Below are 19316 nucleotides of genomic sequence, written 5' to 3'. Positions count from 1 at the left end.
GGCAGGAAAGTTGCAAGAACTTTAATCGTCCCTCGTTACATAAATTGAAACCTCGCTTGCCCATTCAATGGTCCTTCAACTCTGCCTCTGCCTCTGCATCTGCCCCCCTACTCTCCTCTGTCTCTCTGTACCAACAAATGGCACTTTTTTTTTTCCCTGATGCCAGTCAGATTTTGTAAAGCAAAGCAGCATATATAAGTACATGGCTTCTTCTTTTTTTAGCTTCAATGGCTTCCTGGGTCTCATTTTAATGACCATCAAAGCCTGAAAAATCCTTTTAATGTTCTTTTCTTATTTTTTCCCTTGTTGAAAAACAGAAAAAATCTAGCTACCTTTCTTTTTTCTTCTTTATTGTGTGTGAAAATTGAAAAATGGGGGATCTTTTTCAAAATTTCGACCCAAAATCAAGCAGATTAGAGACAGTAACGCGGGCAGCAAAGTTGTTATTTTTGTCAGCCGGGTTTGTTTCAACTTTCATGCTGTTTAAGGTGGCAATAATCCCGTACATTTGTTCCACGGTATCGACAATCCCTAGCCTCTTCATTTCTTTGAGGTTCTGGCTGTCGCCGCCGTACATTTACATCATAGTCAACTTCATCATCATCACCATCGCCGCTTCTTCCACCTTCCGCATCCAAAACGACCCATCTGATGAAACTCACGCTCACACCATAACCAAACCAATGAACAAAACATACAAAACTCAGCAGCAGCAACATATTGGCATCAAGAAAAACACCGCACTGGCCATGATCGTTGAAGACGAAGCAAAAGAAGAAAGACCCACTTCGGTTACCGAAAAACGAACATTTCCATCTCAAGAAACAGCTTCAAAAGGGGAGGATTTTCCCGAGAATCAAACGGAAACAGAGGACGAAAATGACGGCAGTCTTGAGGAAACATGGAAGCTGATAACGGAAGGCCAAGGGAAACGAGCGGAGCCACAGCTGAAGAAGAGTGACACGTGGGATGCACCCTCTCCGGCTGCCGCCGCCGCCGCGGACGCCGGTGGTAGTGATAACGATGAGAATGATCCGACGGCTTGGGCGAAACGTGAGCTGAGGAAATCTGAGACGTTCAGTGACAGAACGTCGTTGAGGAGGGAGAAATCGATGAGTCAAGATGAGTTGAATCGGCGAGTTGAAGCTTTCATCAAGAAATTTAACAATGAGATGAGACTTCAGAGGCTGGAATCCGATCAGCGTGTTTAGTGGACTGGAAATGATTAAGCGAGGCGTTTAATTAGATTAATTAGTTAGTAGTTGGTGTAATATTTTAATATTTTTGCTTTTGTTTTGGTTTTTAAGGTAAATTTCTAAAATGCCATCCATCCATCTATCTATATCTGTTTGTTATTATGAGTGAGTTCTATTGCCGCCTTATGCTGTTAATGCCTTTACTGTGTAAATGTTTGAATGGTAATGGCAATTTCTTTTTTTTTGTAATATCCTTTTTCAACTAGGTTTTCTATTTCTTATTATTTATGTCCCAATAATCTTCTATTTGTAAAAACATATTCAAATTTTGAATGTTACAATTCAATGGTAACAAAGAGGGTTAATTCAAAATAAATAAATAGTAGGGAGATTTCACAATTGGAATGAGAAACCCTAGAGATTAGAGAACTCTTTATTTCACTCTATTAGATGGGTTTGTGTACTTTCGTTTGTGTATTGATAATATAAAATTAGGTGGAATTGCTTGAACCCATCAAAATTTTCTCCACACCTATTTTTTAAAATAAATTTATTATTAAAAATTTAAAATTTAAAAATCTCAAAATTATTCTCTACTAATCTCTTTTTCTTTTTCTCTATTTTACAATTATATATTCTTTTACCACTCTCACATCCTACAAACTATACACTGAATTTAACTATTTTTTAAATTCTTTTTTGGGTCTTTCTTAATATATATGATCTCTATAATATAAGATTTTTTTAATACTTATTAGCTTGTATGTTTAGCAAAAATTAATTTCTTGACACTCATTAACTTTCATGATTGATAAAAATTTATTGATATTCATTTTTAAATAGTAAGTTTTGTTCTTCTTAATAAGTGATATCAATTGTTTGCGGCGAAAAGAATATATTTAAATAAATTGATGAGAATTTGTGAAATTGAAAAGAGTAAGAGAGAAAAGGATTAATTAAGTAATTTTTATTAATAATTATTTTGACAATAAAATTCTTAAATAAAAGATATTGTAATATAAAAATTAATAGATCCAATTGATTTCACCTATAAAATTTTCAACGAGTAAAGGAAATAAAAATGAAAATTTTAGACATATTTTGACGACACATCGACTTGTCTATAAGTCACTCTATTCTTTTTTTTTTAAAATATTGTTATACATGACTGTTACTGATATTATTTTAGAGATTACAATTAATATTTATAAACATATTATACAACTGCGATTTTCTCATGCCGTGCAAATTGAATGTCTTCTAAAGTATTGTCTAGATTCTTTAAACTTTATCTGATATTCATGGAGTGTCCACTCCACTTATATTTTATGAGAAAAAAAAATTAAAATTAACTCCTATAATATTTTTATGAAGGCTCAAACTTTTCTCCTACTAATGTAAGTGAAAAAGCCTCTCCCACTAAATCAAAGGCCCATTGGTGTAGAAGTCACAGCATTATTAGAAGTCACAGCATTATGTTTTCAATGGAAGAATCTTTCTATTTTATAAAGGACATTACAATCTTTGTTAATATCTATTTATATTTTCTATTTTATGTTTTGTCTTGTTTTGAATGTGTTTTGTTTTGTCGTTTGGAAGATGAAATGGAATCATAATTGAAGAAGCTCCTTTTCTTTTTACGGTAGGTGTTGTAAGATAGGGACCCTGCCATTTCTCTGTTTGGTTCACCAAAAAGCTGGATCCCAAATCCCTGCTTTTGGTTTTTATCACTCTCATTTTCAATTCAAGATAAACCATTCCATAAGCAGAAGCAGAAGCAAAAGCAGAATGGGGTTTCTTTTTTTTTCACAATACGTGTTTGTGTCTTTCAGGAAGGGGAAAAAAAAAAAGATGTCAAATTTTACAGTAAAGAAAAGTGCTTTTGCTGACAGCTTTTGCTTGGATTCTCTTTATAGTCTTCGGCCCGGCACTCAGCAAGGGAATCAAAACCCAAGACTGCATTTTCTTAGGCTTTAAATTTATCATTTTTTTAATAAATAATACCAGAATTTAAACCGATGTTTACTCTGTTGTAAGCAGAATTTGAATGATTAAAATCATAAAACTTTATATCTCCAACATCTAATCATGTTAATGTTATTAATACGACATTAATCATGATAATAATATCACTTTATTGTTGTTGTTATGGCTGGGGTGTTGCTGATCCCACATTTGGCCCATGGTATGATCTGTTTGGCCCTTCCTTTTTGCCAATGAAAATTAAAATTAGCTTTTAGTAATTTTGAAAAGGAAAGAGAATTTTGCATTAAATTGGCCTAATTGAAAGCGTTTTTTTTTGTCTGCCACTCACCAAATTTTAATCATTCCAATCAGCTGGTTGGGATATTAAATCTAGAAAAGAGAGTCAGTTTGGTGCCTCAACAATGAATTTAAAATCTGATGGAAGAAAAACTGAAATATCAACAATTTGGACTTCCCTGCGGTGCCACAGTGGCACCGTGCCACTGTGGTTTGTCTTTATTCTGTTAAGCCGTTGGATATAAGTATGCTCAATCCAACGGTTTAAATAAAAGTATGGAGAGCGGACGCAGGTACTAACAACAACCGTTTAAATCGGTTGTCTAATGAAGGTCTCGAAGTCGATGGAAACAAAAATACGAGAATAGGATGTGAAACAAATTTGAATCTCAAATCTGACATTTGCGAGAGAGGGGAATAACAGGAAATTTCGTTAGGTAAGGAAGGGTAAAGATTCTTTCCTTAAATCGTAAATGAATGTGTGTTTTTTGGTGGTCGTGATTTTGATTTTTCCGTAAGTTAGATGTTGTTGCCGATTTCTGAAATTATATTGTATTGATGTCTGTATTATTGAAGATGGCCTTGTTGGTATTATGAATCTGGCATTTTTGCAGGCACTGGAAGAGTCGTTTGGCATGCATAGGTAGGCTTCATGTTTGTGAATGCGTTTTTGTAGTGGATTTCGAAGATGGGGTTTTCGAAATGCCTAGGTTGCGAAGAGGTGAATGGCTGGGTTTGCTCAGGTTGAAATAAATATAGTAAAGGGGTTTGAAATAAATACAGTAAAGGGGTTTGAGCAGTGGGGTAATCATTGACATGTTAAACCTTATTTATGGGTTAATGGTTAAGGAAAGAAACATAGTTTCAATGGATGCTTTTGATTTTCGGTGGCTCATACTTTGTGTAGATGTAGTTTATTTATTGTATATTAGTAAATATCGACAGTGGGTGCATAAAAATAATGGTTAATTACATACATACAGAGTCACAAATGGAAAAAATGACATAATATTGGTGGTTCGATCTGTAACCACTTTGTTAGTGAGGCGTGTGCTTTGGTTGGTCATTCACTTTAAGTATATGTATAATATAATTGTCTTTGTTTGCTACGCATAATACATTTATCGGCTTTAAGATGAAAAGACTTGCATAAATTTAAAGTTATGCATAAATTTAAAGTTATGAAAGAGATTGCATGGAAAAGTTAGAAAAGTGAATAGTTCGAAATTTCTGTAGGATGCCTTTATAATCGATGAAGAAACAGAAATTGATGGTGGACATTCATTTGTTTATGGGTATATACACGCGGACTACTGCATTGGAGCTTTGGTTAGTAAAAGATAGTAAAGTGAGTTAATGGTTTATGTATTGATTAGTGGAGGTGTTATTGATACCAACATTATTTAAATTCATTGAGTCCAATAAGTAGTGTATTCACCAAGGCATGTTGAGGCTATGATGTGTAGTGAAAGTTGAATAGTGGATGTGTGCTCGTTGTGGAGGTATATGGTTTACACTGTAATATAAAAATCTTCATTTGTTAAACGCAAGTACTACTGACTTAATTGTGGTCTCATTAGTATTTATTTAATACCTGTGGCATCTACCTGTACAGCAGAAGTGAAGATTGTGGACGAGGAATCATAGATTGAAACAGATGTGGAGGCTGTATAGTTATATAGTGTAAATTTTTATTGTTATATAAGTTAGTTATTACGTTTACAATGGTTAAACATGTTTGTATTTTGTTTGTTTATGTTGTGTTAGGATTTAGAAGAATGAGCGTCTGTAATCACTGGTGATGGTTGCTGACAAGGTATTGGAAGTTTCGTAATGGTTCTGGAGAAGGCAATGCAAGGGGGTGTTGAAGGCCTAGAAATGTTTTTTTTGGCCTTGTAAAACTGTAATAAGCATGTTTGATGTATTTGCTGTTCTATTGAGATATTTGGAGGATGGTAACATTTGGCCACCACAACTGAGTCGTAAAATTGGATGATCTATCGTTATAGTTATTTTTTTTTTCCCGTATCCTATTTGTTGGTGGCATCGAAATTGGGTTGATTAGGTACCTAAATATGCATAATATATATATTTATTTATTCCAAAAGTTAGAGGGTATCAGGTCAGCATTTTAATTACCGAGCAATTCGGTGATTGGCGGGGATATAACTAAACTACCCCGACTGAAATTGTTCCAGAGTGGGACGGTTTGGGGGATTTTCACAAGATTGTGTTTGGGTTATGTTAAGGTCGTGGACGAGGTTCACTGAATGGAAGCATAATATGCTCCACCGAATGGGTATGTCCCCAGTGCCTATTACTCTTCTCCAACAGTTGACGTTGAATTTGCAAAGCAAGAGCGACGACGGTGTTGGGTGAAGCACATACAATGAGTATGAATTATAAAAGCTGGAGAGGATTACATATGAAAAGAATATGAACGTAATCACTGGGATCCTACTATGTTAGAACCGTGGAAATTGATAGAGGAGGCGATTTAATGACAGTTATAATTATTCAGGACAATTGTGTAGATAATAGGAAATGGTTGTCTCCGAACTACAGATTTGTGTGGGTGGTCCTCAATAGGGGTAGAGAGAAAGTTTGTAAGGGAAGAAAAACGGCAATCAGTTCTGAATATTGGCGCAACCATTCTAAGGGTTGGAGGAATTATGGAGATGGACAATGCAAAATCGGGATTTATTTTATAGGCAGCGGTAGTAAGAAGAGAATAATGGCTATAGTGCTGACATTTTAGATGTTTTAGAACACGCAACGGCATCAAAAGTTGAGACATTACGGTTATTAGAGGGAAGCAAACAAACAAAGTGTGCAAAAGCATACAGGCAATAGATGCAGATTAAACTGGTCGTAGTTAATTAACCGGCAATCACAAACAAAAAACGTTGGTTGTGGTGGATATCAAAAGTTGGTTATATGAGAGTTAAAGTTTTTATGTACCAGTAACCATCTTTCCAGAAGCCAAATACAAAACATGCCCCATCCCACCACAAACCAATACATATATAAAACCCCATTGGCGCCATTCTCCAAAAATGGTGGTCTGCGGGCCAAAAGTTGAAGTGCAAGTCCTCCATCCAATTGAAACCGTTATCAGAGGCCTGCAGCACAACAAATTGACCATATTGTGTGAAAATATGGAAACTTTTGTAGAGAAACAATTTATATATTTAAAGGAAAAGAAATTGCACTGGTGTGCAACGATTTTTATAGAGCACAAATTTTAAGTGTTGGGCTCCCAGTTGAAACAACCAAGGAAAAAAAAAATTAAGTAATAGGCAGTAATAGTCATTAAGAAACAACGCAATTATAAAGTTCACATTGACGTCATTCTCAGCATGGCACAATCATATTCGACACATTTATAACAGTAATTGGATACCACTACCATCCAACAAGGATGGTGTCAATCGAATGTGCAAAAGTTTTATTTCACCCTCACATGGTTGAAGCTCTTGGTCATTAGTTAAAGATGGCAGTAATAGCAACAGATACATTGCAGTATGCGAATATGAAAAGTTGCTTATGTCAGGAGCAGCATTGGTTCTGTCACTGTCACAATATTTGCATAGGCATAGATAAAAGAAGCACCAGCGGAACAGAAAATAGTTTAGTTGCAATTAAGCACATTATATACATATGGTAGTTGTGAATTTGGTAGAATGTTGAGGTAAAAATAATTTAGTGAGTTAAGAGCAGTTGTCATAAGAATGGACACTAAGGAATTGTGAATGACTTATGAGTTTGTTGCAAAATATGGTAAAAATCACAGCGAATCCTTACTAATAGTATCAGAGCTGGTGGTGGATATGAGCCTAAGGAGGCTGGTATGTTCAGAAGAGTTGCTCGAATTCATATCCTGTGTCCACTGTAGTGAAGGAGTTAATATAAGTTTTCGCAAAAAGTACCCGTGTTTAAGGATGTGTAGTGCAAATATACATAGAAGTTGTGTAAGGAAAAGATGCACCTGAAGGTTACGTGTAGGCGTGAGGTACTGATCAGCCACGTGTAGTAAATGTTTGTTGGATGTCAAGTCATCGGTGCCTTTGGCCGAAATTGGTTTGAGAGGCAAACTGATGGGTGGAAGCAAGGTGTGACCTGCGTCCCACTTCCAAGCATATTCTTGAGGTAATTGCATCATGCCTGGCGCATAGGTGGACATATAATTTTGTACAGACATCATGCTGTCCACATAGTCTTCAATCTTGCGCCTCATATATTTGATTCCCCTACAAGCATGAGCACATGGAATTCCTGAGATCTGCCATAATCCGCAACTACATGACATCGCATCCATGTTTAGCTCATAACATGATGAACAACTATCAGTCAGTTCCAATAATGTGCCAGTCTGCTTACGTACGATGAAGCGCCGACCATCACTACAACGGTCGTGAATGATATCCTGAACTGTGGGCGTTACTTTCTCCCTATACCATTTCCAGACAACCATCCTTCTGCGTTCGAAAATTTCAGCCGTTGAGCGTGCAATGGCCGTAAATCTTCTAGTAATGCTCATCTCCAAATAGTGGTCAAAGGAAGTGCGAAGTTTCTCAGTAATCGTTAATGTCACACAGGTACACTTAACCCAATGAGGCATACAAAATAGTGCCCACCTTTCCCAATTTGAATTCTTCAACCAGTCATGGCATTCTTGACTTCCAAGAGATATCAATTCCATATAGTTATAGAACCTTGTAGCACTCGTGGTGCGGCAAGCAGACCAGAACAAGTGCTGTACAGGTGCTGTGGGGAATCTCCGGACCATTTCGTTGAAAATCCTGTGGCAGCACTGTCGGTACACAGCTCTAGGAAGGAATTCTTCAACAGCGTATTAAACACCGTTGTCTCCATCACCCAATATGCATAGACCTTTGCCATTCTCCAAACGCAGCGCGCTGTTGATATTCTTTAAAAAATAAACCCAAGAATCCAAGTCTTCGACCTGAACTTCGCAGAAGGCAACTGGTAAGATCCCATTATTTCCATCAAGTCCAGCTGCCACCAGCATGACACTGTTGCACGGATTGTTAATTTCCCAACCATCAACAGCTAGGATACCTCGGCAATGCACCTTGAATGCATAGGATGTACGTGCACAGCATACAAACACCCTCTTGAACCTTTCTTCTTCTCGTGATTCATGGGTCTCAGTTTCCACAAGCACGATGTTGTCCCTATCGATCCTTTCCATTTCTTCCTTGAACTGATGCAGCATTGCATAACCATCGTCATAATCCAGGCCCAATATCTGTTTTGCTCTGTTTGCTGCACAAAACACCTTCCACTCAGGGCATTTAATCCCATACATGGATTCAATCTCATTTCTGACCTCTGTTGTGCTGATACTTGGCTGTTCTTTCCATCGATGAAGAAACATTGCTGAAATCCACTTTGATGCAGGGTGAAATGCGTGGTCAAGTCGAGGGCAATTGTGTTTTGGTGAGAATTGTGTTATAACAAAACCCTTACCACGGACATCTCTGATTGCTGTAACCTGCCAGTCGCAAGAAAGATCAGAACACTCGCAACTGACAATGTGAGATCGGTTTTCCATAATGCACAACTTGAACTGTTCACGAATTGCATACACTTGAATAGCATTCCTAAACTGGGTCACATCTTTAAATCGCTGGCCGTGATATAATACTAGTCTACGATGTACACTGTCATCAAATATGAACCAGTCACCCACATATTCATCCAATTGGTTTTCTACCAATCCGTACAAATTGTCCTTCTCTTTTTCTGACGAGTATCCTTCTAATTGTTGTTGATCATCGTTTACGTCTGCCAACGTGTCTCGTTCATCATCCGAGTACCACCCTGTTGGCCAACGTGTTTTAAGAAACACAGGGGTTTGTTTATTCCCTTTTAGATGTTCCGTGCAACTTGGGTTACCCTTGCGAAGCACCCGGCATTGTTGATCTACCAGTTCGCCCTTGCCTTTTGTACTGGGAAATAGCTCCTTGGACACTTTTCTTTTATTTTTTTCATTCTTAAACTGTAATGCCTTTTGCAATTTCGCCGTGTCAGTATCCAATATAGCCGTTCGTCTATTTGTTGAGCTACGGGAACGAACATATTCTGGCGAACAGTTGGAGAGGCCAGCGTGATTCGTAGAACTAATAAGCCTGCGCTTCTTTGGCTCTTTTATACCTTTGACAACAGACTGCTTATCCTCTTCCATGACTAGCTTTGAATTTGGTTTATTTGTTTATTAAATCACCACAAGCATGAGCAAATGAAAAAATTGATATGCTGATGATCTTCCAAGACGGCCTAAACTGTGAAATGCGGGATAATTTCTTCAAATAATGCACATAACTGGCCATCTTCCCAAGTAATCAATGGTGTGGCCAAATATACATTTTAAATGCAAGGTTAATATGACAAATTTAAACCAAATGCACATTGCTGTTCAACAGAGAAGTTGTAAGTAATAGCTAACGTAACAATTATTTGTAACGTAAACATGCGTCTACCGTACGATTGCAAACCTGATTCGTGCTACAATAAACTACCCATACAACAGTTTTAAAGTGATTATTACATTTCCGTCACATGCAATTTCATTGCCCAGCGGAATGAACATAAGTGAGACAGACTTGTCATGAAAAAACATGAGCACGATATAATTTTGATGTTTACCTGGTGTCACTCTGTGAAGATGTATTCAGCATACTCTCCTTCTTTGTGGCGTTGTTGGCTCCCACTCCTCAGTTATTCCTTCGAATCGATATATGGGTTTCACATGTAGTATTTACAGGATCCTGTTCATGCACAGATTTATGAAACTCCCTATGATGGCATTTTGGGGAAGAAATTTCCTCTCCTGCGCAAATGTTGTCCATCATTTCAGCTTTTTTTTATGGATTAACCTTCCAAAGCAACGATTGCCACAAAAATAAATTAAAATGCCGGAAGTTTGCAATTTTTTTCCTTTCATTGTCAGTGGTTGCGTGGGAAACTGTACTTGGCCGGCGCATTTGTCTGCTACGAAGCTTCGATGAGCTATCCTTTTTCCCAGATTTTTACCAACACTCCCTCGCGTTCGGAAAAAACCTACCATCATGGCAAATAGCTCCCCTGTTCTAACCAACTAATCCCTACTAGTGGGTGGAAACCATGATATCACTTTGTCAGTAAATATCCTAATCTTCAAGGACCAACGACGTAATTGTCACATGCACGTTTATCCCGGCCCGTATCAATAATACATAATGTCAGGCCCCAGTCTCGCGCCTATGCAGTGTAATTTGTGAACTTCGGGGGTTTTATAAGCCGTGCAACATATGTTACCATCAATACACTTAGGGGAATATCACGTGAATTCCAAGTTAACAGTGGACGTAAGGATTTTGTAACAGCATTTTACTTAGTATTTGATTTGTTTTATGTTGTATTGGTCACAACAATCTCCTTACTATTCCCAGATTATGCTTTACAATTCGTTCCACAACTATGTTCAATTCCTAATAAATTGTACAACTTCTTCATATTGTTCCAAGATAAAATGAACATTAGTATTTGACATAGTGCTGTTTCAATCTTGTATATTCGAAATTTGTTGAGAGGTCTTGATTCCCCTCATTTGAACACATATAGACTTTAGATAGCATGACATTGGATAGTTAAATAATTAGAAAGAAAGCAGTGCTTGAATTAAACAAATCAAGAAAAGTAAACAAACCTTACAATTTACTCATCAAACCACCATAACTATTTTGGTATGGTATTAATAAATAATATAATGTTGCCTAGTTATTTTAATGATACGATGACAAGTAATAGAGAAACTTGTGATAAATAAAATATTTCATGGTAAATTGTTATTTAAATTCAGCTATTACATGAGATTCATATTGGAAATAGATATTACATTACATTCAATTAAAAATAAACATTTTGTTGAAGAATGAAATTACTTTATTCTGCAACAGTTAAGAATGTATCACTATAATTCAATAAGTTTGGGCGAAATAAATTGAGTGTACTATGTTATACCTATAATGAAGTGACAAATTTGTATGTTATTTATAACAGTAATTTTACTGTACAAGACATATTTCTTTGCGGGTACTTATTTATACTATGATCACAAAAATTAGATTCGTAATTATGTGTATTACCTCTGCGAATATAAGGTCGACTTAAAAGAAAAATTGGAAATATCAATCTATGAAACTGGCTGCTTGAAGTGATGTTATCGTTTTGTCCTATGTTTACATACAAATATAAGATGTGGGGGACCTACATCATATAATTGGAAAAAAAAATATTCCTTTCAAACTATTCTAATTATTACATCTTTACCGGGAAAACTATGGTAGCACACTGGTATCATACCACTACTGGATCCAGCCATGTGCATAATTTCCACAATAGTCACTAGAACTGGATCCAATGGCTAGATCCAGCTACCTAGCCAGTAGATCTCTAACTATAGCTTGATCCGATGGGTAGGTGCAACTCCATCCCATGGAAGCAATGTTCCACCATACCTAAGTCTCTTATAATGATAATGTTCACTACTACAATTATGTGCATGTGCCCCCATAAATTAAATGACACAAATTATTAAATTCGCGACAACATAAAATTAGTGACCATAAAATTAAACAATTAAACACTAAAAGTTGGACACATTATGTTATAGCCATCATGGTTTATTCTCTGTGTTATGTTTTCTCCACTACTACTGCTTTCCTTGACGACTGTTATTGTTATTGCACAGCATACAAATGAAAATTTCGCATATAACATGTGTACAATTCCCATTCCGAGCGCCAATTTCATGTGATTCCCAATACGTTGGCCATTATTTTGTAGTATGCATTTCCTGATTATTGCTTCCACTCATGCACGCATCGTCTACAACTAATTAACTATTACAAATAACATTCAATACATTTCCATGGATGTTTAATATGGTTGATAGGCAAAGCTTATGTTACATTAGTTGTATGTTACAGTTATAAATTCTTAAACCCTTTGAAAAGATTAATAATTATTAAAAAAGTCAATAAGTTTTAATGTTTTACATTATATCCCAGATTGTTTATACTCCAGGTTGTTTGCACCCAAGCTGCAATATTTCAAGTTTTTATGAAGTTCTTCAATAAGCACAACTAGCACAGTTACTATGAAACTGCTCAACAATTTTATCTAATTTATTTAATTGAATCTATAACTTGTTAAATTTTATATCTATTGAATTTTGATTCATTAAATTAATAATCTCTTGGTTTAATATATCATGATTTTTAATGTTGAAGTCTTTTATGAATTGTTTATCTTTATTACATTCTTTACTTACTTGAGCACTTGATCTCTTAACTTTTTATTTTATTTTATATTCCTTCATTGAAATTATTAATTCCTAATATTTTGTTTACCATTTCTATATCATTTATAGAAAAATTTAGATTTTCTAATTTATTTAATAAATATAGTAACATTCAATTTAATTGATTATTTCTCCACATGTTTGAATCATTGATACGATCAAAGAATTGGAATCATTTTATTAGAGGCTTTGGTAATTTATTCATTGTACCATCTTTTTAAGAATTCATTAGATTTATAAGATATTTATTACATATAATGTCTATTATAATTCATGATACTAAATATAGATTACAAAATCTGTGTGATGGCATTGATGATATGTATTTAACAACGAAAATAGATTGAATGTGTGTGTGTGTGTTAGAAGAAAATTATAGTTTATGTCTCAAGAGAGACAAGAAATAAAAAATGTAAGCGCAAAAATATATTCAAAGTTTGCGGATCTTTATGAATATAATAAGCATATAAATCTTTATGAAAATATTGAAAAAAATTTATAAAGTTTAAAAATATATGTAAAAAAGATTAATGAAAAAATCATTTAATTCTAAAAAATCAACGAGGACGTATTTGAAAAAATAAGTAAATATATGATTATAAAATTAAAATTTTTGATAAATATATCTTTCACCTGTATTTTGTTTTATGTTAAAAAATTTTTTTCCATTGGATTTAAGGAATATCAAAAGCAATGGCCTATATTCATTGGTTGTTTGTTACATTATATGTAAGGTAAGCTTTGCCCGGTTGATAAATTATGGTATTTATGTACGGTTGTGTTTACTATTAATTAAAATTTACACAAAAGTATCTCCCTCTTTTTGCACACGTCCAAACACGGCCTAAGATGCTAGCACTTGCTGGTTATCGTCCACATATAATTTTAGTCAGTGACAAGATTGTCATTGCTTTTGACAAGTTCGCCTCACTTTTCCTTCTGTTAGTTCGAAGTCATCTTCCCGGAGTTGTTGCTGTCAACAGCACGTCGCGTCTCCGGTCGGGACTCCAACTAACAGGAGCATTCACAGGTTCGGCGCTTCTCTCTATGCACATGATCTTTTCAGTTCGATGCTTTCCTGCTTTGATGCTTAGTTTTTTTAGAACTGTGATCAATGTATTGGGAAATATGGTAAAATGTTTCAATGTTGATATTATGATCCCATGGCCGGTCCACTTCTCTGACCTGCGTTAACGTCCCCCCAATCGTCCACGTGACCCTCTTCCAAACTTGTACAACCTGTTCACTTGAGCATACAACTTTTGAACGTTTGTTATATACTTAATATACATCTCCATGGTTCAACTTTGTTAATGAGGACTATTACCATATTATTTCAGTTCCCCCCATGGTATTGTACTTATGGTGAAGCTTCGGTTTAAACTATGAAGGTTATACTATCAGTCGCACCACGGTTTGATAATGGTCCACGATTAATTATAGTTCACAAAAATGTATCTTTTGAGGGACGCAGCTTCATTTGGGTGTACAAACAGTCCTTTCTCATCCCAGCACCTCCATTATCGCTTTCTAAATCAGTACCTCATTCCTCTTTTGTGGGTCATTTATAGCTTGCATCTTCGATACGGATATCTGTTATCCGGCGGTAGTTGTTTCAGTTTAAAAGGGCTGAATTGCGGCAATGTTGTCGCGATTTGCCGCTTCCAAACTCCAGGCCACATCCAATTAGGAAGTGTTGATTTTTTTTTCTTGTTATTCAAATTTTATTTTTTGTTTTGCTGTAAAATGACATTGTTTTTTACCATGGCTTTCCTCAAGGTGGAACAGATTTCTCACCCGATCATGAACTTCCACATAGCGGTCAATCTTGAATCGCGGACGTGCCAAGTGCTGTTTACGTCGTCGTTCGTTGATGTGTTTCTCACTTGGGACGGCTTTCTTTCAAATTTCACTTTTCACATCGAGGCCAACGAGGCGTCCATCATGTTCGGCCTGGCACGGTTGGTGTACAATCGCATGCGCTACCATTAACGTCCACACTGAAGATGCACATTTCTAGATGCTGCCACTTATTTGAAAAATGCTCACATAGCGAACTCATTTTCCTTTTCTCGTTAATGGTAGCGAAGGTCTTATCATAATTTTTTTTGTCCTCGTAATCGCATATAAGGGGTAGCATCTAGATTGTCAAAAAATGAGCTGTTGGTGTTGCAGACTTGCATCAATAGCGTTTTCCTGTTTTGTCAGCTTGGTTTTTACAAATATCACCCTCCGCCCAGAACGTTGTCACCTTGTGGATTAATAAAATGACGTCTTTTTCGGCCACAATTTCAGTTTGCAACCATGCTTCGTTCTATCCTAACTAAGGGGAACTGACTTGAATTAACAGTGTATGTTTCTCAACACATTCAACACCTTAATGCGCACTAAAATAGATGCCTTCAACGATATAGTGCATGGGAGCTACTAACAATATTTTACAGGGAGGTCAAATATTTCATTTTTCTTAGCCCTAACAATCCCCTTACGAATCATATCAAACACGACGATCAGCATGATTTGTGCCTAACGTGCATAAAACAAACACTGTAGCCCCACTTTCAGGCCACGATGCACAAAAACAATGACTATATACCTTAAAAAACACAATGCAAATTTACTGGTCACACGTGTTTATTGCCGGATTAGCTCTAAATTTAAACATATACATGGAAACTATTTATACTTTAACACCCACCATACTGCTACCCATGCTGAAACTAAAACCACTGCCTCGGCACTCCTGGATCGGCCGAGGTCCTCACCGAAAACCACCATAAGTATAGCACAACCAACGCTCTTGCCAGTATATTCGCGATAATGATCCCAACAAAGCAGGCCACTACATGTAAGCGACTGAGACGGTAGGCTCCTGTCCTTTCCTGCACATACTCACGAAGACTGTGCCATTCATCGTTATCCGGGGTCCACCAATGAAAAAACTTGCAGGTGTCGCAGCAAAATAAAAGCCGTTGTGGGTTCTTTGACGATTCAGAAATCCGTATTACAGCTCGCCGACCATCATAACAGTTGCAATATCGATTTTTCAACGTAATCCACCTACGACGATCTCCACCGTCCTGGTTGTTACTCATTTTATTGGTGCTATTGGTAGACGAAGACATGCGAAAAATGGTTTTCTTGGAAGAATATTGTGCACCCTCATAGATGCAAGACGATAGAAGGCGGTATTTAAACTCCCATTCATTGCTGGGACATTTCCACGTAATGGTGCACAACGGGAAGATATTAACGGTCACTTTAGCTAATAAGCAAATGCTTCTGTCTCATCACAAACAATTCAAATAAATTCGATATTCCGTCAATACCCTTCTCGTTTTCCACTGCTGTAGTCAATGAACCTGATGTGTGCAAGGCCACAGGAAGCTTCCCAATTGAGAGATTACTTCCCATAAACCAGTTTGAACTGTTGGCTGTGGATGTAAATGCCGTGATAACTTTTGAACGTGTGGATTTAAGTCATGGGTCTTCCAACTATGCACCCTGTGTATGCATGGTTCATTATGGCATGACATAAAGTCAATTAAATTCTGACATGTGTGCAATAAGCATTGCAAAGTAACCGGTTATTCCGGTTGAATTTACAATTGCCCTTGTTTCTGTGTTTGTGTTCCAAGTTGCGTACACCATGTCACTAGTTCTCTAGTTACTCTCTTATTTTCACAACTGTTGCTCAATAATGTGACAGATTATATGCTGCATGTCACAAGTACTGTAATCTAAATTATATTCAGTAGAATACAACCCTTTAATATTATACATTAGTATATGTTAATTAATTTTATTATAATTTATGATGTTTTTATAAAAAAATTCTTAAAAATTACGAAGCTCAATCATTTTAATTAAAAAAATAAAAAGATAAAAATAAAAATATATTATCACAAGTTATAGAAATAGGTAATAATGTTATATATTAAATTTGATTTATGTAGAGATAAATAAAAATTAATTAAAGATATGGATATTTTATAAAATATCCATATATGATATTAGGTAAAAAAATTAGCTTAATAACTTAATAATGAATGAAAATTTTCATCAAGTTGAACAAACAAATGTACAGCCCAACTTAACTGATTGAAATTAGTCAATTAAGTCATTAAATAAAAGAAAATTACTCTTTACACTAATATAATCCTAATTCCAATGTACGGTTGTTTTTTTCCAAGTGATACATTTTTTTCAATGGATGGCAACTGAATTGAAATCAACGGAGATAAATATGTTTTGAATTATAAGACCTCTTTATAGACTCAAAGTCATTAGGGGAAGGTCATGAACAATAAAATGGAGGACCCATGACTTTAGATTAGTGGAAACTTTGTTCAATATTGTAATATAACATAATCTTGCAAAAATTGATAAAATATATTCTAAAAAGATTAAATGTAGTTGTTTAGATTCAAACCAAGCTCTCCATAATTACTATATTATAGCCATCATGTTTTATTTCAAATATGGTTACATTTATTTTAATGTCTCTTTTAGAAGGATCGTGAGGTATGCTTAAAAGAAAAATTAATGGCCTGAAATGGGAATTTGGCCAGATCTATTTAGATTTTAAATAAATTTTAAAAAAATGCTTAAAAATTGTATATCGTAAGTTCCAAAATGCAATGTCCCAAATCTTTCATACTTAATATTGAGATGAAAATTATGAATAAGTTGGTAGCCGCGACACAAGAGTCTGCATGATGACGATGATGGTAACAACAATCTATCATCATTAGAAATGAAATTTTTTCGTAAAAAAAACTAGGTGGGTAGTTTTGGCCCCAAAAGGATGATAAATGAAACTTTTCCTAAGAGTTAAGATGGTAGATTACCTACCTAAATGTTAATTATAGTGTTTTTATATGAATATTATTAAAGAAATAATATAAATACATAACATATTTATTTCAAACGCAATATTAATATTAAAATTAAAATAATATTAACATGGTTTATGTACATCAATCTAATTAGTCAATGGTTATAATTATGATTTAATTGAAATTGTAATGGTAATGGGAATTGTAATTGTAGTTGGAATTGAAGTTAAACTTATAATTGTGTCTTAGTGGAATTGCAATTGTAATTGAAATTGAAATCATAATAATAATTGTAATTGGGATTAATTTGTGACTGGAATTGTAATCACAAATCTATTTTGAGTTAAAGATGGTAAATATTTAGAATTATCCATAATATCCACATTCATCCATATCCAATTTTAGCTGCTTAATATGGATATGGATAACTATCGATATTTGTGGATTTTTTTTTTCAAATTGACAAATCATACAAGATATTAATAAGTGCCCAATGTTATTATTAATTTGGGAATAAATTATGTCATTGGATTTATGTGTATTTCCTAAACTCATTAATATTAAAAGCTAATTACATTTATATTTTATAAAACAATAATAAATTAACATCACCAGTGTTACTGTTCTGCCACGGTTTGCTACAGTGGTGCCGTCACAAACAGAGCTAACGGTGGTAATTGGTAAAACAATCTGACAACCCTTGTTAGATAAGGCCCACGCTTAACTTCTCTCCCGTTGTCTGCTTCTTCTTTTTCGATTATCTAACCATTGATTTACTTTGAATTTGCATCGAACGGTGTAAATTTTTTTATTATTTTTTATTCACCTGATCTATTAATGCACCTGAACCATTGTAGTCGTGGCCTTAAGTCATACCACGTGTTGGGGGTATCGAAGAAAGAGGCACGAACATATAATTATTGTGGACCTGTCTATGGTACAGATTCCGTAACAAACGTCTCCCCTCATCCCACCATCCCATTTGATAGTTTTGTTTGTCACTCCACATCCAACCATATCCAACGGCTGATGCTGCAGTCAGTAGCTTACAGGTTATCACTTAGCTAGTCAATTCGATTCAATGCACTCCAAAAGTGAACTAAAAAAGGCTAACAACACGGCCATCCTCTGTGACAACGTGGCCACGTGGGTGAAGCGATGTTCTTCGTGTCGTGTCCTTTCATCGGTGCGACAGACGGCCTCGATCAGCGGCGGCCACTACATAAATGCATGGCCATCCACAGGAAACAACCCGCCGCCTCATGTTCGTTCATCAAGAAGACACTGACTGGAAAATATATCCTTGACAGAATGCAACTGCTGTGAATATTGGCAATTAATAACATTCAGCGCATTTCACCAAACAGGAAGCTTCGTTATCGTGAGTCACCATCAAAGCACTGCAGACAGTATAGTAGTTGTCACTGTCAGTTTGTCAGTGCAAAATCTTCAACGGCAAGCTATCTAAACAGTAGGAAGGTTTTTTGTCGCCTATAACCAGCCTCTTTCAAAGGCGGGAGTTAATTGAAGGTTGGAATTTTTAAACGAAACAACAGAAACAATTACCTTCTTATGTCTCACTGGCCTTATAAAATACCCATATATTTATGGATTACTTACATCAGTGAAGTGACGATATTACGTTGGTTA

The 19316-nt window shown here is 35.5% G+C and overlaps 1 protein-coding gene and 1 long non-coding RNA gene across 2 annotated transcripts; both read left to right on the top strand.

Annotated features, from left to right (window-relative positions):
* Nucleotides 1-80: 80 nt before the first annotated feature.
* On the top strand, nucleotides 81-1361 carry LOC102607126 (uncharacterized). Its single transcript, XM_006493347.4, has one exon. The coding sequence runs from the start codon at nucleotides 372-374 to the stop codon at nucleotides 1209-1211; it is 840 nt and encodes a 279-aa protein (XP_006493410.2). The 5' UTR covers nucleotides 81-371; the 3' UTR covers nucleotides 1212-1361.
* A 2184-nt stretch (nucleotides 1362-3545) lies between these two features.
* On the top strand, nucleotides 3546-5486 carry LOC102608353 (uncharacterized). Its single transcript, XR_003066255.2, has 2 exons — nucleotides 3546-3895; nucleotides 5226-5486. It is a non-coding gene; the product is annotated as an uncharacterized LOC102608353 (long non-coding RNA).
* Nucleotides 5487-19316: the final 13830 nt, after the last annotated feature.

The sequence above is a fragment of the Citrus sinensis genome, chromosome 3, assembly GCF_022201045.2.
Source record: "Citrus sinensis cultivar Valencia sweet orange chromosome 3, DVS_A1.0, whole genome shotgun sequence".
Taxonomy (NCBI): domain Eukaryota; kingdom Viridiplantae; phylum Streptophyta; class Magnoliopsida; order Sapindales; family Rutaceae; genus Citrus; species Citrus sinensis.
This window is presented reverse-complemented; position numbering and strand designations above follow the sequence as displayed.

Excerpts from the sequence above, each read along its gene's own strand:
- LOC102607126 (XM_006493347.4), top strand. The coding sequence starts at position 372 with ATGGGGGATCTTTTTCAAAATTTCGACCCAAAATCAAGCAGATTAGAG.